The 20,837-nt window shown below is 47.3% G+C and overlaps 9 protein-coding genes across 9 annotated transcripts; 5 read left to right on the top strand and 4 right to left on the bottom strand.

Moving 5' to 3' along the window:
- Positions 1 to 1,626: 1,626 nt before the first annotated feature.
- Positions 1,627 to 2,381, top strand: N7537_000313 (superoxide dismutase; the record flags this gene model as incomplete). Its single annotated transcript, XM_056891371.1, has 3 exons — positions 1,627 to 1,674; positions 1,735 to 2,211; positions 2,274 to 2,381. The coding sequence occupies 3 exons, from the start codon at positions 1,627 to 1,629 to the stop codon at positions 2,379 to 2,381; spliced, it is 633 nt and encodes a 210-aa protein (XP_056756366.1).
- A 158-nt stretch (positions 2,382 to 2,539) lies between these two features.
- N7537_000312 (uncharacterized protein) lies at positions 2,540 to 3,116 on the bottom strand (the record flags this gene model as incomplete). Its single annotated transcript, XM_056891370.1, has 2 exons — positions 2,540 to 2,774; positions 2,833 to 3,116. 2 exons carry the CDS (start codon positions 3,114 to 3,116, stop codon positions 2,540 to 2,542), a joined length of 519 nt encoding a protein of 172 aa, XP_056756365.1.
- Positions 3,117 to 3,609: 493 nt separating this feature from the next.
- On the top strand, positions 3,610 to 5,277 carry N7537_000311 (TPR domain protein; the record flags this gene model as incomplete). Its single annotated transcript, XM_056891369.1, has 1 exon — positions 3,610 to 5,277. One exon carries the CDS (start codon positions 3,610 to 3,612, stop codon positions 5,275 to 5,277), a length of 1,668 nt encoding a protein of 555 aa, XP_056756364.1.
- Positions 5,278 to 5,740: 463 nt separating this feature from the next.
- N7537_000310 (uncharacterized protein) lies at positions 5,741 to 6,867 on the bottom strand (the record flags this gene model as incomplete). Its single annotated transcript, XM_056891368.1, has 2 exons — positions 5,741 to 6,655; positions 6,700 to 6,867. 2 exons carry the CDS (start codon positions 6,865 to 6,867, stop codon positions 5,741 to 5,743), a joined length of 1,083 nt encoding a protein of 360 aa, XP_056756363.1.
- Positions 6,868 to 7,757: 890 nt separating this feature from the next.
- On the bottom strand, positions 7,758 to 9,764 carry N7537_000309 (uncharacterized protein; the record flags this gene model as incomplete). Its single annotated transcript, XM_056891367.1, has 10 exons — positions 7,758 to 7,893; positions 7,947 to 8,049; positions 8,114 to 8,397; positions 8,452 to 8,535; positions 8,592 to 8,768; positions 8,829 to 8,912; positions 8,979 to 9,142; positions 9,227 to 9,351; positions 9,405 to 9,482; positions 9,554 to 9,764. The coding sequence occupies 10 exons, from the start codon at positions 9,762 to 9,764 to the stop codon at positions 7,758 to 7,760; spliced, it is 1,446 nt and encodes a 481-aa protein (XP_056756362.1).
- A 617-nt stretch (positions 9,765 to 10,381) lies between these two features.
- On the top strand, positions 10,382 to 12,103 carry N7537_000308 (NAD(P)/FAD-dependent oxidoreductase; the record flags this gene model as incomplete). Its single annotated transcript, XM_056891366.1, has 7 exons — positions 10,382 to 10,663; positions 10,724 to 10,882; positions 10,942 to 11,051; positions 11,123 to 11,282; positions 11,370 to 11,476; positions 11,543 to 11,851; positions 11,917 to 12,103. 7 exons carry the CDS (start codon positions 10,382 to 10,384, stop codon positions 12,101 to 12,103), a joined length of 1,314 nt encoding a protein of 437 aa, XP_056756361.1.
- Positions 12,104 to 14,044: 1,941 nt separating this feature from the next.
- N7537_000307 (SDR family oxidoreductase) lies at positions 14,045 to 15,074 on the bottom strand (the record flags this gene model as incomplete). Its single annotated transcript, XM_056891365.1, has 5 exons — positions 14,045 to 14,113; positions 14,181 to 14,298; positions 14,367 to 14,469; positions 14,560 to 14,988; positions 15,038 to 15,074. The coding sequence occupies 5 exons, from the start codon at positions 15,072 to 15,074 to the stop codon at positions 14,045 to 14,047; spliced, it is 756 nt and encodes a 251-aa protein (XP_056756360.1).
- Positions 15,075 to 15,700: 626 nt separating this feature from the next.
- N7537_000306 (Zn(II)2Cys6 transcription factor domain-containing protein) lies at positions 15,701 to 16,948 on the top strand (the record flags this gene model as incomplete). The annotated part of the gene is made up of 1 exon (XM_056891364.1): positions 15,701 to 16,948. The coding sequence occupies one exon, from the start codon at positions 15,701 to 15,703 to the stop codon at positions 16,946 to 16,948; it is 1,248 nt and encodes a 415-aa protein (XP_056756359.1).
- Positions 16,949 to 18,421: 1,473 nt separating this feature from the next.
- Positions 18,422 to 18,882, top strand: N7537_000305 (uncharacterized protein; the record flags this gene model as incomplete). Its single annotated transcript, XM_056891363.1, has 2 exons — positions 18,422 to 18,549; positions 18,609 to 18,882. 2 exons carry the CDS (start codon positions 18,422 to 18,424, stop codon positions 18,880 to 18,882), a joined length of 402 nt encoding a protein of 133 aa, XP_056756358.1.
- Positions 18,883 to 20,837: the final 1,955 nt, after the last annotated feature.

Genomic DNA, 20,837 nt, shown 5'->3' with positions numbered 1-20,837 from the left:
CTTTCCGATTCGGAAAAGTGCGCAATTGGTGGGAAAATATTTGCTAACTGCTTGTCAGATGACTCCAGATCTGCGGGCTCGGTAGTAGTTGACACGACAACGGCCCTAACTTTGTCACGGTTCATATGGGTTACAGTATAAAGATCGAGGGAAGCTTGTCTGTAAGGTAGAAGTATAAATTTACGATATTGGAGATACAAAATAGGCGAGACTTAAAAAATTAATCACGTTTGGGTAGTGGCGAGTAGACCTCCGTAAAGCCATTAAATGGGCCCGACGCCCAAAGCCTAACCCAAGCCACTAGGCTTTAGTGAGGACTTATAAATCCCCCATCACAGCCTATCTCGGCGCTAACAAATAGGGCTCTATAATCGCTATATTATAACCTTCTATTGATTATATGAAGTTTAAACGTTGCGTAGCTTGTCAGTTTCTCGGACTATTTATACTACTTAGGCCCTTTTGGGCCCCTATAATAGCTCGGTAGGCTTCTACCATAGGCCATTGTACCACCCTATAATCGAAATGGCCAAGCTATTTTAACTTGAAAGGCAATCTATGGAGTTTGTCGATGTTACCCATGGTAGTTCTATCAGATGGTCACATGCAGGTTTCGGGATGTGAAGGTAGTCTCGACCCAAACCGTGCCTTCCCTTTTGGGTCAAAACTCGTCACCCCAGTTCCCAGTTCCCAGTTCCCCGTTTGCCTTCTTCCTTCTTCTTCCTTTGCCATCCTCCTCCAGGTCCACTTTGCACATCGTGGTACCTGTTGTCCAGTGAAGGTATCCTGAGGGCACTGATGATCTTTGATGCGGTATACTTAAGGGAACTCCTTTCAGACAATCCACCTGACATGCTTTGTGCCATTGAACCAGGACCACTTACCCTGACCTCAGTGAATACAGACTGTACTTTCCTGGGTTCTCCACTGATCTGAGATGGACACCGTGCTATTTGAGCCAACTTTTAGAACCATTTCAGAGATATGGCTCTCTGTTGGTTTTCTTCAAGATTCCTCATGGTTCCACATCTTCCTGGCCTATCCTTTTATTTGTGTCATTCTTATCTTTAGTGAAAATCGGTTGGCCATTCTTGCAATACATGTTTGTCAATTTCCCCTCTATGCCCTCTGGTAGAATTAATATTTTTATTCAAGGTCACTATGAACATAAAGAGCCGGTTTCCCCGGATTGTTTCCCCCGTTCTTCTTTCTCCACAATGAAAAGATCATTCTAGGAAATGGTGCATGTATCAGTATCCAATTGATAGATTGATCTGCTTTATTTCATTTCGAGAGCGCTTTAAAGGAATACCGAATATGTTACATCATACAACATTATGAGCAAAGGCACCTGTGGACCGCTGTTGACTTAAAAGCGACCACGCTGTGAGCAGATTAGAGCAACTTCGGCGAAAACGTGCTCAATCCAACTCATTACAATTGCCGACCACCTCCACCTGTGGATATCTACCTTGGTGGCCTCAAGGTCCGTAATATCACGTCACTTAAGAGGGGTATCTATCTCAGGGACCTTGGTGGTTCATCTCTTGTCTACATCTCTACTCTTCCTTTTCACACTCCTCAACACTTGATAACTTGACACGCACTTACATCCACAATTCCACCATGTCTTCTCAAACTCACACTCTGCCTCCTTTACCCTACGCCTACGATGTAAGCCTCTTCCGATCACGAATACTAAAAGAATCTTGCCATGAAGCTAACAACCAACAGGCATTGGAGCCCGTCATCTCCAAGCAGATAATGGAGCTGCACCATCAAAAGCACCACCAGACATACATAAACAACCTGAACGCAGCACTCGCCGCTCAAGCCTCTGCAACTGCATCGAATGACGTCCCCACCTTGATCTCATTGCAGCAAAAGCTTCGCTTCAACGGCGGTGGCCACATCAACCACTCCCTGTTCTGGAAGAACCTGACTCCCCCCGGAACACCTGGGAATGATATCGGGGGTGCTCCCGCTCTACAGGAAGCCATCGTTTCCCGCTGGGGTTCGCATGAAGCGTTCGTCAAGGCCTTTGGCACCGAGCTCCTCGGTCTTCAGGGGAGTGGCTGGGGATGGTTGGTGAGCAAGGGTGGCGCGAAGGGACGACTTGAGATCATCACCACTAAGGATCAGGACCCTGTCAATGCGCCCGATGTTCCTGTCTTCGGTGTGGATATGTGGGAGCATGCCTACTACCTCCAGGTAAGTTGACTCCCATGTCTATGTCCCTTGTGTGTTTCTTTCTGCTAATCTGTTGCGTACAGTACCTAAATAACAAGGCTGGCTATGTCGAGGGAATTTGGAAAATCATTCACTGGGCGGAAGCAGAGAAGCGCTACACTGCTGGCGTGGAGAACCCGCTGAAGCTGTGAGGTTGATGTTGAGCCACAGTGTTCGGTTCCATTCGAAGGTTTAGTTTCAATGATCCGGTACTCTATTGAAGAAACCTAGTATTTTCAACTCATGCAAAATGATTTATGATTTCAATTCTTTCCATAACGTATGACCTAAAAATTGGGACCTAAATACTTCAATTGTATCCAACCACTCCAATACCGAGGATCTCTCCTCCTTGCTCTCTGACTGTCACTTGTCGGCCAATGACACCCTTCTCCGAGACGCCCAGGTCCAGCCTTTCGGGCAGCTCGAACTCGATTTCCATCGGATTTGCCGTTTTGTGATTCTTGTCCTGTTCCATATTCAGATGGAATTGATGAAGTGGAGAGGTGGATTGTGATGACGTAGTGGAGAGATCGCCGTATTTCCTGATATAAGTATAAGCCTTTTGTCCGTCCAACAACCCGTGGGACAGAATAAACTCACTCGATGCGCATATTGACATTTTGAAATCCTCTGAGTGCATGATATGTCTCTGCATCCTCCGTTCGGAAGATTGCTCTCGTTTTGGGGGTTGTTGCATCTGTGTCGCGGAAGAAAAGAGAGTATGATGACATCGAACCAGTCGATGATGATGATGCAAATGAGGATACTGATGCAGGTGACGAGGATAATGATACGTCTGAAGTGTTCGAGCTCTGATGAGTCCCTCGAGGGAATAGGACGGCAATGGTGCCTCCGAATGTTGGGCGGTTGGTTTCTCCACACATGGCGATCTATAAAAGTGATGTTGAAATGAGATGAGATATGAGAGGGTTGATATGTACGTATATATGTTGTTATATTGACTGTAGGCAACAAAGGAAAAACTAAAGGACAAAACGAAAAAAGGACAAAGCAGATCTAAATAGGAATCTCAATGGGCCCCCAGGGTGCTCAAGGTGAGAGTGATCGAGCACGAGTGAGCACATTAAAAGTGGAGTGCCTCAAATCTGCTCATGTGGGGCCAGTTGATGCCTTAATGCCTTGGTGCCTTGGTGCCCTGATGCCCTGATGCCGTATTGCCTCAGGCAGAAAACACCGCTTCATGGACTTTTGTGATCTGTCACTATTTATAAATAACCCCTAGTATATACTTCGTTTCACTATAAGCGCTTATCCCAGTATCAAATGTGATCAAAATGGTTAGATGCGAGTCCAGGGTAGGGCCGCGTTGGGCAACCATACCCCTCCTCCACCACAACATACACCATCATCAACAATATGGACCAGCCATCTCCCGCCGAGGACTACTACGACCTGGGTGACTACCGTCGCAATGTGAGCACAATAAGCGAAGATGCCCAACTTTGGTTTAGTCGGGGCTTGATCTGGGCCTACGCTTTCAACCATGAAGAATCCGCCCGATGCTTCGAAAAGGTCGTCGAATTCGACCCGACATGCGCCATGGGATACTGGGGTATTGCCCTTGCCCTGGGACCAAACTATAACAAGCCATGGCAGCTCTTTGACGGATATGATCTCTCCGCCACCACGACTCGCGCCCATCGCGCGATCCTAGAGGCGAAGAAACACGCTCCCGCTGTCACACCTTTGGAGAATGCTCTAATCGATGCACTGCAGTACCGATACCCCCAAGAGCAGCCTGTAGAGGACTGCACAGAATGGGATAAGAAATACGCCGAAGCAATGACATCAGTGTATAATGATCACCCAGATGACCTCGACGTGACCGCGCTGTACTGCGATGCGCTGATGAACCTAACGCCATGGGGTCTATGGGACATAAAGACCGGCGGAGTCGCACCAGGGGCGAAAACATTCGAAGTGAAAAAAGCGCTAGATCGAGTCTTAGCACGAGACGAAGCCTTTGATCACCCCGGGATTTTGCACCTCTACATCCATCTGATGGAAATGTCTCCCACGCCGGAAATCGCCCTGCCGGTAGCCGAGTACTTGCGCGGTCTTGTACCAGATGCTGGCCATCTGGAACACATGCCGTCCCACATCGATGTCTTGTGTGGCGAGTACAAACGCGCAGTCGCGGCTAATACCTCTGCAATCCGCGCAGACGAGAAGTTCCTCGCTAACCAGCCCCTCGGCCATTTCTATAATCTGTACCGTGCGCATGATTATCATTTCAGGATGTACGCTGCTATGCTTGGTGGCCGGTCGAAGGTCGCACTCGAGTCTGGGGCCGAGCTCGTGCGGATAATTACTGAGCCTCTTCTGCGCGTTGAGTCTCCGCCGATGGCGGACTGGCTGGAGGGATTTGTCGCTATGCAAATGCATGGATTTGTGCGCTTTGGTAGGTGGGACGAGATCATTGCTGTGGAGTTGCCGGAAGATGCAGAGCTGTACTGCGTCACCACTGCTATGGTGCACTATGCCAAGGGCATCGCGTTTGCTGCTACCAGCCGTGTTGTGGAAGCAGAAGAACAGCGAGAATGCTTCCTCCGAGCAATGAAGCTGGTCCCGGCTTCGCGGACGATCTTCAATAACCGCTGTATCGACATCCTCGGTGTTGGTGAGGCGATGCTCGATGGCGAGATTGCGTATCGCCGTGGTGAATACAACGCTGCGTTTTCGTATCTCCGGGACGCTGTTAAGCGGGATGATACGTTGCCATATGATGAGCCATGGGGCTGGATGCAACCAACAAGACACGCGCTTGGGGCGTTGTTGCTCGAACAGGGCCATGTTGAGGAGGCCGCGGCTGTATATTCTGCGGACCTTGGGGTCGACACATCTCTGCCTCGTGCTTTGAGGCATCCGGGTAATGTGTGGGCTTCGCATGGGTATCATGAGTGTTTGGTTAAGATGGGTCGGAAATATGAGGCGCGTGCCATGTTGCCTCAACTGAAGATTAATTTAGCATGGGCGGATGTGCCTATTAAGTCGTCTTGTTTCTGTCGGCAGAGGAACGAGTGATACCTCTTTCATAATTTGGAGTTATTTGTTTGACTTATTGAATATTCACTGAGGTGCATTTGTTTGAGGTAGAGGGAATATATGCCGTGGTTCGTTAGACTGACATGCTATATATCACCGAGTCATGTACATAAAACGTCAAAGCAATAATACTTAGAGGTCAGGATACGGGGCCGACTTATAACTTATTTGACCATACTATAGAGTTCGTACGAGTGTTGAAATCGGCAATTTCTCTCCTGTCCACTAGGTTGGGTACTGTTGCTAACTGATATCTCATACGCCTTATTATATTACATACTAAAAAGTGTTACAATATTTCCAAACGCTTATTAGCCATGATGGCGCTATTCCCTCCCATGCCTAATAGACGCCCTACCTCGAGGTTCTGCCAAAACCGCCCGTAATTGGCGCTATATTGGATCAATACGTCCTCTTGCTCGGCGGAGCATGAAATCATGAATCAAATTTGCTTAATATCAAATCTCATCTGCAGGTTTCCGATAAAGGTCCACGTATAAATGGTGTCAATGCGATGCGTACCTCTCGGCCAAGCCCCCAGAACCAAACGAGCCACCCCCCTCCCCAGCTTCGTACCTAGGAGCTCCTGATACTCCCTAGTACCGTATGTCCAGCACTGGGGCTCATAGTTGTCAAACCAGTGCAAGCCACGACGAGGGTAGAGACGGCTTTCCACGTAGGGCCAGGTACACAGGTTCTGAACGTTGATGAAATAAACATACCGGAGCGTATCGATGTGGTTATCAAGCTGGTACTGCGCCTGAGCCACCTGAGCCCAGTATGGTCCGAATCGTCTGGTAATATTCTCGACAAAGATAGCGCCGAGTCCGGTACGGTGCTGGTAAACGGTGTAGCCCTCTTGACGACCACCGTTCCAGTGTCCCCATTGCTTTAGAACAACATACCGCCAATTATTCCCTGTCGAAAGCCCGATTGAGGTGATGTTGCCCACTTCCTCGGGTGTTGATCGAAAGTCGTTGAGATACACCTCGAAGCTGTGTTCTTCCAGTGGGTTGTGGATTAAGTCTGCCCAGGTCACTCTTGATCGTTCGATTGGACATGATGTTGTGGTCGGGCCTGCTATCCATGCTTGATACTGAGCCCCGATAGTGCGGTAATTGGCAACAGTATCGTCTGATACATAGTCGTCCCAGGAGCTGTCGGAGAAGAAGGGGAACACAGGAGGCTGGGAAGAACTTCCGTCGCTAGGTCGTCTTGGTGGTATGGCAATAGGGTCTGAGAGTTGCCATCCTGGGATTGATTGTCGTAGTGGCCTTATTGCTGGAGTTCGAGGTATTTGGGGTGGCTGTGACGCGTGTTGGGATGATTCGTTCTCAGGACTGCGCTGTCGAGTGGACTGGTGGGAATGTGTGTCATGTCTGGTGCAGTTGCCTCTCCTACTCCGGGATGCCGAGGTTGATTGGTGGTCTCCTGGAGTTTCACCTGATCCGTCAAGAGAGTAGTGGTGAAAGCTAAAGCTCTGGCTGGTGTTGGTAACGGGCCTTTGGTGCCTTGGGTATGAAGCCAGGGATTGTTGTGGTGCTGGCCGGTTAGCTGTAATGTCGACATTTTCACTCTTGGATTTGCCTCACCTTTTCTGGTCTCATTTTGGCCCGTCTCGTTCTGACTAGTAGACTCACCATCACAAGGGCGTGGAACTACAGACACTGACGAAAGGTAGTGCCGTATCATGTTTGAAATATGTGGAAAGAATCGTCACATGGGTTATTATTTTTGAGGTGTTGGTGCAAAGGTGTAAGTTAAAGTGAGACCTCGACAGGTGATTGACAGTACCAGCGTTATCCATTTATCTCTGGGCGACTACTTTACGATCAATATCTTTGTGGACAAAAATGTCCATAAGAGAACTCAAATGTGAAGATTAACTTAAGTTAATAATAAAGACGAACATTACCGATATCAAAAATAGTCAAAGCGATAGGAAAATAATAATAATGGAGACTACTGGATACAAAGACCCAAGTTCTGGGGCATCAATCAGGTCACGGAGGGAGAGACAGTCACGATGCAGCAATGATTGCGCTATTTTAGTAGATTCGATAGGTTGGCATTCCAAAATCATGAAACTTCATATATGGACGCCCTCTATGGCGTGTTATTTGTTGCTATAAAGACAAGGTAGTTCACACACTGTCTCCCTACAGGCTGCAACGCGCCGCAGTTGAAAACAGCAGATATGTCGAGTCATAAATCTATTGGCCAGGCAAGTCTAAGCAAATATTGCTCACTATCATTTTGCAAGTCGTTATATGTCATCCGAGCGTAGAAAAGCATAACAACTACTTAATCTTAAGAGTAGAGTTGTCATGGCGAAAATTGTAAACGCGTGCGTGTATTTAATTATTTACTTTCACATCCGCAGTCGGTTCGTTGGATGATCAAATCTCCTAACAATAATATGAAAGCATAAAATGAACATCCCCATGCCGAGAGCGGGCTTAAACATCTCGAACCTTCTCACTAGCAGCATTCCGCTCTTCGGCAACTAAGTCTGCCGGAATACGGTCTGGTGTTGTATTCACAAGCATAATCATGGGGAGTAAAGATGCTCCGAGTAGGGCGAATGTCACGCAGCTTGAATCCGGTCAGTTGGCTTCTCGTCAAGGATGAATTCAAATTGAACTTACAATCCAATCAGCGGATCATTAGTTGTCTGTGTGTTCATGCCGTAGGCAATAGCTTGACCAATAGCTTCGATGCATCTGAATGCGGCACCATTGCGAACGTTTTCTAACATCGCCATTAGCGTCCAATGTCGTTATGGACTCGGATCCGATTCTATGGAGTCACTTACCCTGTGCGTCAGTGGCGAAAGACGACAAAAGCCAATACATATAAGATTGAGATAGCGGACCGGCAGTCTGCACGAAGAAATATGGCAGGAACGCCGAAGGGTACAGGCCATCGTCCCAATCAATGGCTGCAGGACGATTGTGGTTGAACTTGACCTGCATAATAATGGACCAGATATAGACGCCGACATTGAGGATGACGACAGTGTAGAGACCGATCTGGGCGCGACGGCGCTGGCTGAGACCTTTCATGTCGAGAATAAATCCGAGGCCGAAACAGCCAATGCTGATAAGCACCAACGTTAGTGTTAATGATATAATTTCGCATGACTTGACTTACATGCAAAAGAAGGGCGAGATGAGCGAGGAGAGAGCGCGGGCACGGACGGTGAAATAGGTTGCGAGATATGTACTCCAAGAACCACTTTCAAATTTGTTAGCGTTATCACCTTTTAATGAACATGATAGTGACGGGCTCACGAGTAAAAGAATGACCAAAGTGCCCAAAGCGCAGAAAACATCAGAAGTTTTGAAGTCATGGTCTTTGCAATGCGCTTGATTTCCATCTTGGTGGAAAGGGTTTCCGAAGTGACAATCTTTGTACCGTCAGACCGGACAACGCGTTCGAAAGGAGTGATCAACAATGCGAATGGTAGCCTGTTAAATATTGTAAGAATAAGGCCATCCCATGTTCTAGGCTATTTTCGAAATACCCACGCAAGACACTCGATGATCAAAAAGGCAATATAGGTATCAGGAGTAACTCCCCCACTGACACCTTTTTCATAGTTCTTAGACAGGCTGCACAGAGCGAAAGTTAGTCAAAACTGTCCATTAAACGAGTCCTTCGCTAAGTTATTAACTCACTTGATTGCACCCCCAACCAACTGTCCAAGATTTCTCGAAACGATCCACAGAGCTAGATACTTTCCACGGGCGCCGGAGGGAGCAAGCGTCATGATGGCTCCAGCTTCAGCGACATACCAGCAAGCAGTTCCCACACCGCTGATAGCACCACTCAGGATGAGGTACTAGGGAGAGACTTGTCAGATCTTGCAGTTCACATTGCTTGTTGCGATTTCGAATAGAAATTCCAGAAAAAGTTCATCGCTCACCCATTGGTTTCCAAATTTGCTGTTGCAGTAGTATGCTGAGCCTTCGATTGGGAAGGACATTGATCCGATAACAAGAGCCCACTTGATGCCGATTTTGTTCACAAGAGGACCACCGAAGAAGCAGACTTTCCCGAGTTAGCACCTTAGATACCCATAACGGGTAATGAAAATCACATACCAATTGCCAGCAGGGCATATGTGATTGCCGTCGAGATGTTTGACACCCGAGCAGAGGCAAGTCCACCACCACCGAGGCCTACAAAACATTAGCAAAACATCCATACCACTTTATAACCTCACTAGCATGTAATGATGAATCGTTCTCACCGGTAATTGCATCAGCCATTGCTGGTCCACAGAATGCCTGGATACTCAAAAGCATCATCTGTGTCAAACTATGCTGCCATACCCGCTTCCACAACGGAACGGTGGCCTTGTAGTGCTCCATATCAATCACTGAAGATTGGCCGATCGCATTATCCGAGAAGGAATGAGTATCATCGTGCGAATCGGAGACGGCAGTCTTTTTGTCGGCCATTATAATAAATAGGTTGTGCTATCCCGCTTTCAGCGTCTGGATTAATATCCTTGATATTGGGTTGCCGGACCTGATCGCTTATTTATATGCTGTGAGCTTATCTCTTTACTCTGAGTAGGGGCATGTTTCCCCGCGCGCTGGCTTCGGGGGTCAGTTAAATGCCATGAAGGTCCACGCGAAAGCACGCATTCATCCGTAATCTTCGGCTATATTTATTAGTGACTTTTTCCTAATAACCGTATCGAAATGATAACGAAAGCCGGGGTCGATAACATTAAACCTAAGACGGCAATCTCTTTATCTTTCTATTCCCCGCATTTTCCAAGGCCGGAACCCATATATCAGGGGGTTTCCTCGGGGCGACGGAAGGTCCACGCGAAATGTAAAATTGGCGTGTTTTGCGGTCCCACAGTTTGGTGATACGTTTCCACTTAGCACCAATCGGGTTCATTTTAACATATCTCTTTATAAGCCTGAGATACCGGTCGCTTCAAGCAAGTTTCTTGATATTTTGCAAGCTTCAACTTCTTAAATTCACGTCCTATCCCTCCTTCTTCTAATTTTGAACAAGTCTACCCCAGTAATTATCGCACTTTGCATAAAGCACGCTGCCAAAAATGGCGGATTCGCGTACAACTACAAAAGTCGTGGTGGTTGGGGGAGGCGGTACCATGGGTTCCTCGACAGCCTTACATCTCATTCGCTCTGGGTACACTCCTTCGAATATCACAGTGCTTGATGTATATCCCATTCCTTCGGCTCAATCGGCAGGATATGATCTTAACAAAATTATGAGCATCCGGTTACGCAATGGGCCAGATCTGCAACTTTCGCTTGAGGCTCTTGACATGTGGAAAAATGATCCATTGTTCAAGCCCTTCTTTCACAATGTCGGCATGGTGAGTTAGCAAAAGCATTGCTATTGGAAGTCCAAAAATCCATACTCACAAGGTTCTCAGATTGATGCCTCGTCATCTGAAGACGGTATTGCAAATCTTCGCAAACATTACCAATCAATCATCGACGCGAACATTGGGTTAGAGAAAACGAACTGGTTGTTAGAAAGCGAAGATGATATACTTGAAAAAGTACCCGCCTTTACAAGAGAGCAAATAAAGGTAAATTGTATCTGTGCACAACCCTGAGGGAAGCGGGGCTAATAAAAGTGTGAATTCAGGGGTGGAAAGGCTTGTTTTGTAGCGATGGAGGTTGGCTTGCTGCAGCCAAGGCCATCAATGCGATCGGGCAGGTTCTAAAAGATCAAGGTGTCAATTTTGGATTTGGCAAGTATGTAATGACCGTCCGACAAATTTCAGCAAGTTTGAGGATTTTCACTTTACTGACGCGAAATTCTATAGATCTGGGACTTTCAAACGACCACTGTTTACCGCGGATGGAATCACTTGCAATGGTGTTGAGACCGTAGATGGTACTAAATACTACGCCGATAAGGTGGTCCTGGCTGCTGGTGCTTGGAGTTCAACATTGATAGATTTGGAGGATCAGTGTGTTTCGAAAGTAAGTTCAGCAGATCCTTCTTGTCTAGCCTTCCACAAATTCATTCTGGTTCAAATGAGTCAAGTTGCTAATTATCAATCCTTGCAGGCATGGGTCTTTGCTCATATCCAGCTCACACCCGAGGAGGTGGCCAAATACAAGAATATCCCCGTGGTATACGATGGCGAATACGGTTTCTTCTTCGAACCCAACGAGTAAGCAGTCCCTCTTGGTCCAAATGTCGGAGAAATCAGACTCGTGTGCTAAGTCCTCATCTATAGACATGGGGTGATCAAAGTCTGCGACGAGTTCCCCGGATTCTCTCGCTTCAAGCTACATCAACCTTATGGCGCGGCCTCTCCCAAACCCATCTCTGTTCCTCGATCACACGCCAAACATCCTACAGATACCTACCCCGACGCTTCCGAGGTAACCATTCGAAAGGCAATCGCGAGGTTCATGCCACAGTTCAAGGATAAAGAGCTTTTTAATCGGTCTATGTGCTGGTGCACGGATACTGCCGACGCCAATTTACTAATCTGCGAGCATCCCAAGTGGAAAAACTTCATTTTGGCCACGGGAGACAGCGGGTGAGTTAATAATCAAAATGCGGGAGTTTGTACAGTCAGCGGCTTGCTAACTCCGCATACTACAGTCACAGCTTCAAGCTTCTACCCAACATCGGCAAACACGTCGTTGAGCTGATAGAAGGGTCTCTTCCACCAAATCTAGCTGATCCGTGGATGTGGAGACCTGGGGGCGATGCTCTCAAATCTATACGCGGTGCCGCAGCGAAAGATCTCGCTGATCTGCCGGGCTGGAAACATGATCCCAAGCTTTGAAGTTTGTTTGCATGGATAGATTCTGGATATTTCTTTCAGATCCTTTACAACTTTCATCCTCTGGGCGGGATATACCCACCCTGTCTTCATTGTGATGACACAACACATTGTTATAACTTAAGAGGTTTGAATCAATGCTTGACTCATAGGATATTCAATGGTACATGATCACGCGCTACTAAAAGAAAGCGCTAAAACGTTGACAATCTTACATAAGGGTGTGGTTTCAAGTAAAGCAGAGCTGTTGTCCGCTAGAACTAGCAGTTGATAAAAATGATGTAGAGGACAACCCAAGTATGGGAGTAGATAATGTAGAGCGAACCCCTCATCAACCAGTATGTTAATGAAGATCATTCGGACGAAAACCGAAAAGAGGAAAGTACTAAAATAGAAGTGTGGGTTCGGTCCTGCCTGGTTATGTAAACATCCATCTAGCTAGGAAGCTTTGTCATATTCGAGCTCTATCCCGAGTTCTCTCTTCCTCTCACTTTCAACCCTCCACCTCACCCTCCCGCAACCCGCTTATTAGAGACCACCCTATTATTAGGCAGACACATTCCCTCCGGCTGTACCGGATTATCGGATTATCCGCCCCGGTCGCAACTCCTATCCCCGTACTAAGAAGCGCTGTACCTTTTGCTTCTTCATCGGCAAATTCATTGCCGCCCAAACCAACGTGTGCAGGGATCCACCTGATAGTGATACTCGTCGATCGGTTTGTTTTTAATTGGATGACCTGTACGTGATCATATATCAGTGCGAGCATGTACAGGCCAGATGGTCGTTGTGGGTTTTGGACTGTCTGGATGGCAGCCTGGCTGTCAGAGAAAATGATCACTTCTCGAGCCTGTTGGTTCCCCTCGGTTTATCTCACTTGCCAAAGCCAGGAAGGGAACTGAGGGGAACCAACAGGCTTGAGAAGTGATCATTTTCTCTGACAGCCAGGCTGCCATCCAGGAGATGTTGACTGGCAGGGGATCCCCTCGAGAGGAGGGAAGTGGGCATCGTCACCCAAGTGGTGCATGATTCTACCACCTAGACAGCGCGCGGTTAGATTTGCAGTGAGGGATGCAGGAACTGTCAACCGGCGGGCTTGGATGAACCCTTGAATGCCTCGATTCGTAATACGGGGTATTCTTTATTAATTGCCGGGAGCGTCATGAAAGTTAAATGATTTTCCTAAAGACTATCACCAACCCACTTATGGCGAATACAACTCCCAGGAATGCAACATACAAACATTGAGGTAGATGCTCGTGCGTAGTCCTAGGCTTTATACTGTGTCTTCACCTAAGCACTACCACCACCATGGCGACGAGACTGATGGACAAATTCAACACAGGACCATAACCATGTCTATATTGGCGACGACACAGGAGCAAAGCCTCCTACGCCGTAATCCTATCACAGGTCTTCGCTTGTTTTACTACAACCTCCGTTGGAAACCCTACATCCTCAATCTCAGAATAATGACGCTCGAGCACGCAAAATGCAGCTGCAAAGAATTCTTCATGCATGGGACTTCAGAATGGAGACCTTGGCAGAAAGGACATCAACGTCAATACTAATTCAAGTAGTAAGGCATCAAATTCCCCCCCTAAATTGGGGGTTGAACCCCAGTGGCTATACCGCTGCGTGCCCTCGTATTCGATCCACGTTTCTCTGGCTAACATGCTGTTTAGATATAGTTCCCCCAAGGCCGATACGTAAATGGTAAAATGTCGCCGATTATGATATCCCATTTAACTCTCTATTAGAAGTTATTCTAGCTTATAAATAAATTCAGTGAAGCCAGCTCATTCAAATGACAATAGAGGTACGTAAATTGCTGGTTTCTTTACAAAGATTTCTAAGGGTTGACAGTGTACAGTTCATATCGATGAGAGGACTATAGAACGCAGGTACTCTGCGCATTTGCACACGATATTGACCGTTCATCCTCTACCATGCCAACTCAGAGCCATCATGATCGAGGAACTTCCCATTCGTCTTGGCAGTCGCACCGTCAATCTGTCAAATTTTTCAGTCAGTCTCTTCAATCACATTCGCATCTCCGTTTGCACCGGAGCACACATACCACTTTCTTTATTGCACGCGCACTTTCTTCGGGAGGAGTAAAGCACACTGAAGACATATCGAAGCCTAAACTCTTTGCGAGGTCAAGACCATCCCGAGCCATGTCGGTGTCCACATTTCTATCCGCGGAATATTATTAGCAATATTCGCGCCTCAAAGGTGATGTTTCAAGATGAAAAATACGCACCCAGGATTCTGTGCCCAAATAATCATATCCTTATTGTCCAGTGCCAGCCATTTGAAAAGAAAATTAGCTAGGGCCTTGCTCGCTCCGTACGCAGGGATAGGCACTTGATGTGGAGGTAGAAAGTCAGCATTCTGTCTCCGAAGCAGTCAATCTGACAAGACCAGCCGACTAAGTACAGGGGGGCATTACGTACTGAAGTTGTACATATCCGTCAGACTTCCGCCGGCGCTCGAGATCAAGACAAATTTCGCCATTTTTCCCGCAGTGGAAGAGCGTAGAAGAGGGAGCACAGCTTTGAATAGCTGGAACGGGCCGTATGCATTCACGTCAATGTACTTTTGGAGCTCAGAGACGGGGGCCCCAACCAGACTATGGGTCGGGCCAGAGATGCCAGCATTTGCAATGACAACGTCGAGAGAATCAAGGTTGTGTGTCTTCAACGTATCTATAGCGGTGGCTATAGAGTCTGCAGACACTATCTCAAGCTTGACGATAAACAGGCTTGATCCCGAGGCCTTGGGAAGAGCAGACAGAAATTCAGACTTTGACGGGTCGCGGACCGTCGCTATCACTGTGGTGTCAGGGGTAGCTAGGTAAGTAGCTACGAGTCCTTTGCCAAGCCCTGTGAATTTGATGAGAAGGGCACCAGAAAGAAGGGCAAAGGGTCATACCGCGGTTTCCACCCGTGATCAGGATTGTGGTAGGCATATTTCAATCGACGCTAGACGGAGAAGATGCCAGGCAGTAGGGAATGATCAAGTTTGATGCAGAAGATTCTGAGGGTAGAAGATTTGATGAGACTTCAGGAGAAACGAAGAGTGGTGGTGGCCTTTATAGATGTCGAATCTAATCGAATCCCTCTGCTTCCCTTTACTTCCTGCCTCTAAATGCCCGCATCGTTCACGGGACAGTCAAATCTCCGATTCGAACTATACATTTATAAGCGGATATGTGGGGTGTAGACGAATGTTGATGTTATAATCCGCTGGGAATGTGTAATTGCCGAATGAGATGTCGGACCAGTTTCATGGTATATGGCCAACAGGGCTTGCGGATACCAGATTTCCTTTGCTTGTGCTACTTTGCGGCCAAAGTCCGACAGCTAGCGGAGGAAGCTCCGCAATATACTGCGAAACTCCGCAACCCTATCACCCAAGTGGCAGGCGGTGTGGACTAGCGGAGCCACAAATACGGGCTCTGTCTTATATACACAACTTTACCACTAGGCCGAAAAAGTGCACACCTCCTTAGTAAGGATAACCGTGTACCAACCCCACAGACGACCGACAGTGGCAAGCAACTTCCACTAATATTGATGGAAAGCATGTGCTACTATGCCCCCGTCACACCGAAAGTCTTGTCTTGCATGCGTTCAGTCCAAGCGAAAATGCAACAAAGGATTACCTAAATGCCAACGCTGTCTTACAAAGAACATCGACTGCGAATACAACGGCCGACATCCCGGCCGACTGCGAGAAACTACCGGAAGAATTGTAGATGAAAATATTGCCTTCGTGGAGCCCTTTCCAAGTGAGCTGTTCAGTGATTGGCAATTGCAGCGAAGTCCCGCGCTGCCCACCACATCAATTCTCTCGCCTCACACAAATGATGTATTATTCAACTTTGCAAATGACCCATTCGACTTTGAAAGCATACCACAAGGTGGCTTTCTTAGCTCTGCTGTTATTGGCGATACCGTCGCTCAGCAAGACCAAAACGATGTCGGGCGCATCATCTCGGATACAACTGCACAGGCTCGCGTGGACTTTGCAGCAAAGAAGTTAGCTATGGTTCCGAAGATATTTTCCCAGCAAGGGCAAACGATGTTCATCCACCGTATCCTAGTCCAAGACAGAAGCCCTCCTGTTTTACAGGATGCGCTCAGCGCTTGCGCTCTGTATTCCCTAAAAAATACAGAGAATCAGGTGTTAGTGTTCCGTAACTTGGAGCACAAACGGCAGCAGCTGATCGCCAACATCGATCCGCTCCTCGCCACCAAGACGGATCTACTTGAAGCGCTGCAAGCGCTGATACTGTACCAGATAATGAGTCTGTTCGACGGTGACATTCGCCTTAGGGCGCAAGCGGAAGTGGACGAACCAGTTCTCCTAACGTGGGCGAACCACCTTATGTTACGCACGCATCAAGTGCAGCCTCCATCGGCTCCAGCAGAAGCACAACATCTACTGGGAAGCACTTTTACGGACTGGCGGCGATGGCTGATCGAGGAGAGCAGCCGACGGACGGTAATAACAGCGTTCATGTTGAAGGGGGTATATAGTTTCTTGAAACTCGGCCGAGACACAGTTCCAGACCTACGAATGAGCTTCACGGCCCAAACTGCGCTCTGGAATTCGCAGTCAGAAATTAGTTGGCAGAGAGCACAGAACGAGAGGGAGTGGCTTGAACTATGGGTGACACATTGGGACGAGGCAGTAGGAAAAGCAAAGCCAGGCGATTTAGAAGAGCTCGGTATACTAATAATGGTCATGTTAAAGGGGATAGTGGCTACTGGGAAATGGTTAGGGCATAGTCACAATATTAGATACGGTTTAGAGGGACCGGAGTCAGATTCAATATAAGGACTTTTTGAGAGTTGGACTCCAGTTTTTCGTTGGTGAACCCTTCGGTGGTATGCTAACTGCTATCATATAACAGTGATGGAAAAGGCTTTTGTGCACATTAAAATCAGGAACCGCACAATAGGAACGGCATTCATTGTACGGACTGACTGTCACGACCGAGAGGTACCCCCAGGCGTATATAAGTCTTCCCTCCCTATAGTTAGCTCCTCGCGGAAGATAACTTAGTCATCTGGGACCAGTATCTCTCCGCAGTCCCTTATAGGTAGTAGGAACCCGTTTGCACACAGGGAAGCCCGGTTTCACACCCTTGGTAGTACGGAGTCTCTTTTACACTAGCACGCTATTTGCGCGATTGGGGTGGTGGCAGGCCGCCTGTTACACAGCATGGCACCTTTAGCCGACGAACCTCAATACTTCCTTCCCATAGCTATGTTCTCCTGCTTAAAATTGCAGACAAAAAGAGTTCCTGCACTGTAGCAAATAAAAGGAGCTTATTATGCTATGATTGTAGCCCTGTAGTTTAATTATTCCAGCTTTGTTTCATCTGTATCGCTATTGTATACGTTTTAACACTTGGTAGGGCTCAGCTATTCTTACAATCAGCTTTCTAATATGAATTTTGGTACGGTTTATGGAGTTAGAGGTGGTGTTGATAGAACACATTTCAGGGATTGAGGACACTATCAAATCACTCCGGCTCAAAGTTTGGCTTTGGCAAACCCCAGGATCCTCCCTACAATAGGAAATAACTAACCGTATGATGGTGGATTGGCTTTCTTCTTCAATAATTAGTTACCTCTAATATCTGTCGCGCCCAGGCCGCACTGTCAGATGGTCGAGAGGCTCTACCATTACAAATATGGAGCGTGCGACTACGTATTCGGCCGTAACAGTCTTCAACATACTCAAGGGCTATGAGTTTGCGGATGACATGGTACCACACTCGACCCGTTCTATACACTTGCTTTCAATCCATCTCGCTAAGCAGCTTTTTTATTGAGACATTCACTAGTTGCATTTCCGCTTCGACTGGACGTGTTAAGCATAATTATTGGTAACACATCGGCCGCGCTTAGAAGAATTAGGCACTATCGGTATAGTTGCGGAGTATGACGACATGAAATTAAGCTATGTATCCGCCGCTAGGTGTCGGACGTCGGGTGCTAACACGAAAAGAGAAAAGAGTAAAGTTAAAGCCTAGAACTGCCCAATGATAATCATCAAAGCTCCGCAAATCCGCAAATCCGCAGATACTAGCGGGACGTCTAGAAAGGGGAACGGTTGTAGATTAAAGCGTCCCAGAAAAAAATATATAGGATCTTGGAAGCATAAAATACGGTCCATGCCTCCCTCCATCTTGAAACTTCAACGACACTGTTCAGCCCTCCACTTCAGACACAAAATCATCTCTGTAGGTTTACAACCCAAGTACTACTATAGCGGCGTGCTTACAAAAATTAGCAACACGAAATGTCCGCCCAACAGCAATCTCTCAGTCAGTGGGTGACACAGATCAACGATACTTTGTTTATCCAACCAGATGACGAAGTCGCCCTCAAGGCTGTTGATGAGCAAGTTGACCCAGGCTTAGTAGTCAGGTTTGCTGCCCTAGCTCCGCACATCTTAATAGGCGCATCTAACACAGCCACATCGCCAGGATCAACCACAATGTTTACAGTTACGATCAATTCAAAACAGGCCTCCGGTATGCTCGTGCTTCCAGTACATCAATCCAAGACGAATTTTCTGTTATTCTCCAATGGGAGAACTTGGAGAAGCAGGACGGCGTGGTGGCTGTTCTTAGTAAATGGACGTCCACGGACAAGACATCAGGCAAGGAGACCAAGAAGACCAATGTGATTCTCTGGGAGGTCAAGTGTATTGATGGCAAGAGGAAGCTTACGGGGCAGACTGAGGTGGAGACTATGTGAGAGCAAGTCTGGCGGGGTTCTGTTACAGTAGCTTCAAGAGCTTCATCCTTTCCTCGCTCATATCAATATAAGCTGCCATCGGGTGCGGGTTTTACTTAGATGCTTTGTGTTTAGATCCGATGTGCAACAATTAACTTGCATTATATACTTCTACGTTTCGAACCTGTGGAGATATGCATCCACCAGGAAGTCGGAATGCCGTCCACCAAATTGTCGGAGGACATGCGAAACTTCTCCTGTATCGATAAGCAGACACTTTACCCAGCCTAGTAGGTTGTGGTTTAGAATCAAACTACCGAAGTGAGCTGGCTACAATGCACCGATATATCCCTATTGTTGAATACATATCCGTTGACTCCTGAGTTTACTTGAATTCGTTAAAATTCCAAGTTTAATTATAAATACCCTCAACTTTTTCGCCAAGCGCTGCCACGCGCTCCAACTGAATGGGATGGCAAGGAGCAAGAACATACAACATTCTCGTGCATCCGCTATTTTCCTGCCATCCAGAGAAATTTCTATTCCGCCCTCCAAAACGACACCGTAATCCAACGAGACAGTACGATTCATAGGACTCTCAACAGCGGATGGGAAGTCGACAACTCGGCAAACGGTTCCGGTCGAAAGAGCAAGACCCGGGGGCGGGGCGCTTAGACAGATTACCCTCATATTTCTTGATATCGGTATCCTTGGACAGCTGGGCTAGGAATTTCATTGGTGGTCTAGGCTAAACAGAAAGGGAAATCGTTGATGACCTATTGAGGCATGGGCTCCGGAACTTGAGTGTGAAAGACGGCTTTGCCATCTTCAGTGTGGGCGGTAATATACCGATTGATGGAGGGAAGTTCGGTGCTTATCTTATGGGGGGTAGGTAGTATTGAATAGATTGGAAGAGGGTGTGGCAATATCTTTTGAAAATTGAACTTGTGTTTCTACGGAGCACTGAAGGAGAGGTAGATCCTGTCTATAGGAAAGAATAAGTTCTTTTCGATTCATTGCCAGCCCAAATGGTTAAGTGATGTCGCAAAGTCTTCCACTTCTAATTGACGGGGCCGGACGGTCACATTTCTGAAGAGAGACATTTGAGAGCGGGGATGTAAGTACTAGGCTGGATGCCATTTTTGAATTTTAGAACTCTTATACAATTACGGTGGGCTACTTCAGGCATCGGGTAAGTGGAGCCAAAGGGGTCCCGTTTGTGCCGATGTGTCTCCACTTCTCCGCAGCGGTTAGCGTAATTCGGAGTTATGGGACCGTGTGCTTCCGATTCCCGCTTAATAAGCCATTTCTACAAGATCTTGTGATAATCTCGCTTGAGGAAGGCTGTTTTGCGTGAGAACGATGTAAAAATCTACGAGCGTAGCAAGGGTACAAGCAAAGTAGGTGCTGCCATCAATGTTGGGCACAATAGTGTCAAAATCATTGAATCCTTGGGTATCGACGGATCTAAGGTCGGTTCCTTAGCCGTTGGACGTACCAGGACGTGGAACAAGCAGGGCGAAATAGTGCTTTGATACCCCGCTCCACTGCCAGCAAGAGTAGTAAGAGCCGATTCTCAAGTGCATTGTTTCAGTGAACAGATAATTTCCGAAATCTTTGGTTCCAATCTGAATATCCCGAGACCGAAATCTTTAAATCCGAGGTTTCGCATTGCAGACAGCGGGGTGGGTATGGATACTGGGTGGAGCCATCCAATGCAAGAGTCAGGACTATCACGGCTTCGGAACCTGGAGTTCTTGCATACCCGAATTCTTCAAGTTAATTATGGAACTACGGTCATGTCGCCCATAGTGGCACATTTAGTGGCACATTGAGGCATTTCTTGAGTACCGGAAGCAGAGGTTTCCATTACAGAACGTCTCCCCTAAAACCTCTTACCATCTAGATCGGTGACTGGCTGTCTCGTTTCGCCGATCAGCGCAGCTATCCAAGCAAGCGTTAGAGTACTCCTACTC

Source organism: Penicillium hordei (genome assembly GCF_028827395.1).
Source record: "Penicillium hordei strain IBT 12815 chromosome Unknown utg000001l_segment0_segment0, whole genome shotgun sequence".
NCBI lineage: Eukaryota > Fungi > Ascomycota > Eurotiomycetes > Eurotiales > Aspergillaceae > Penicillium > Penicillium hordei.
This window is presented reverse-complemented; position numbering and strand designations above follow the sequence as displayed.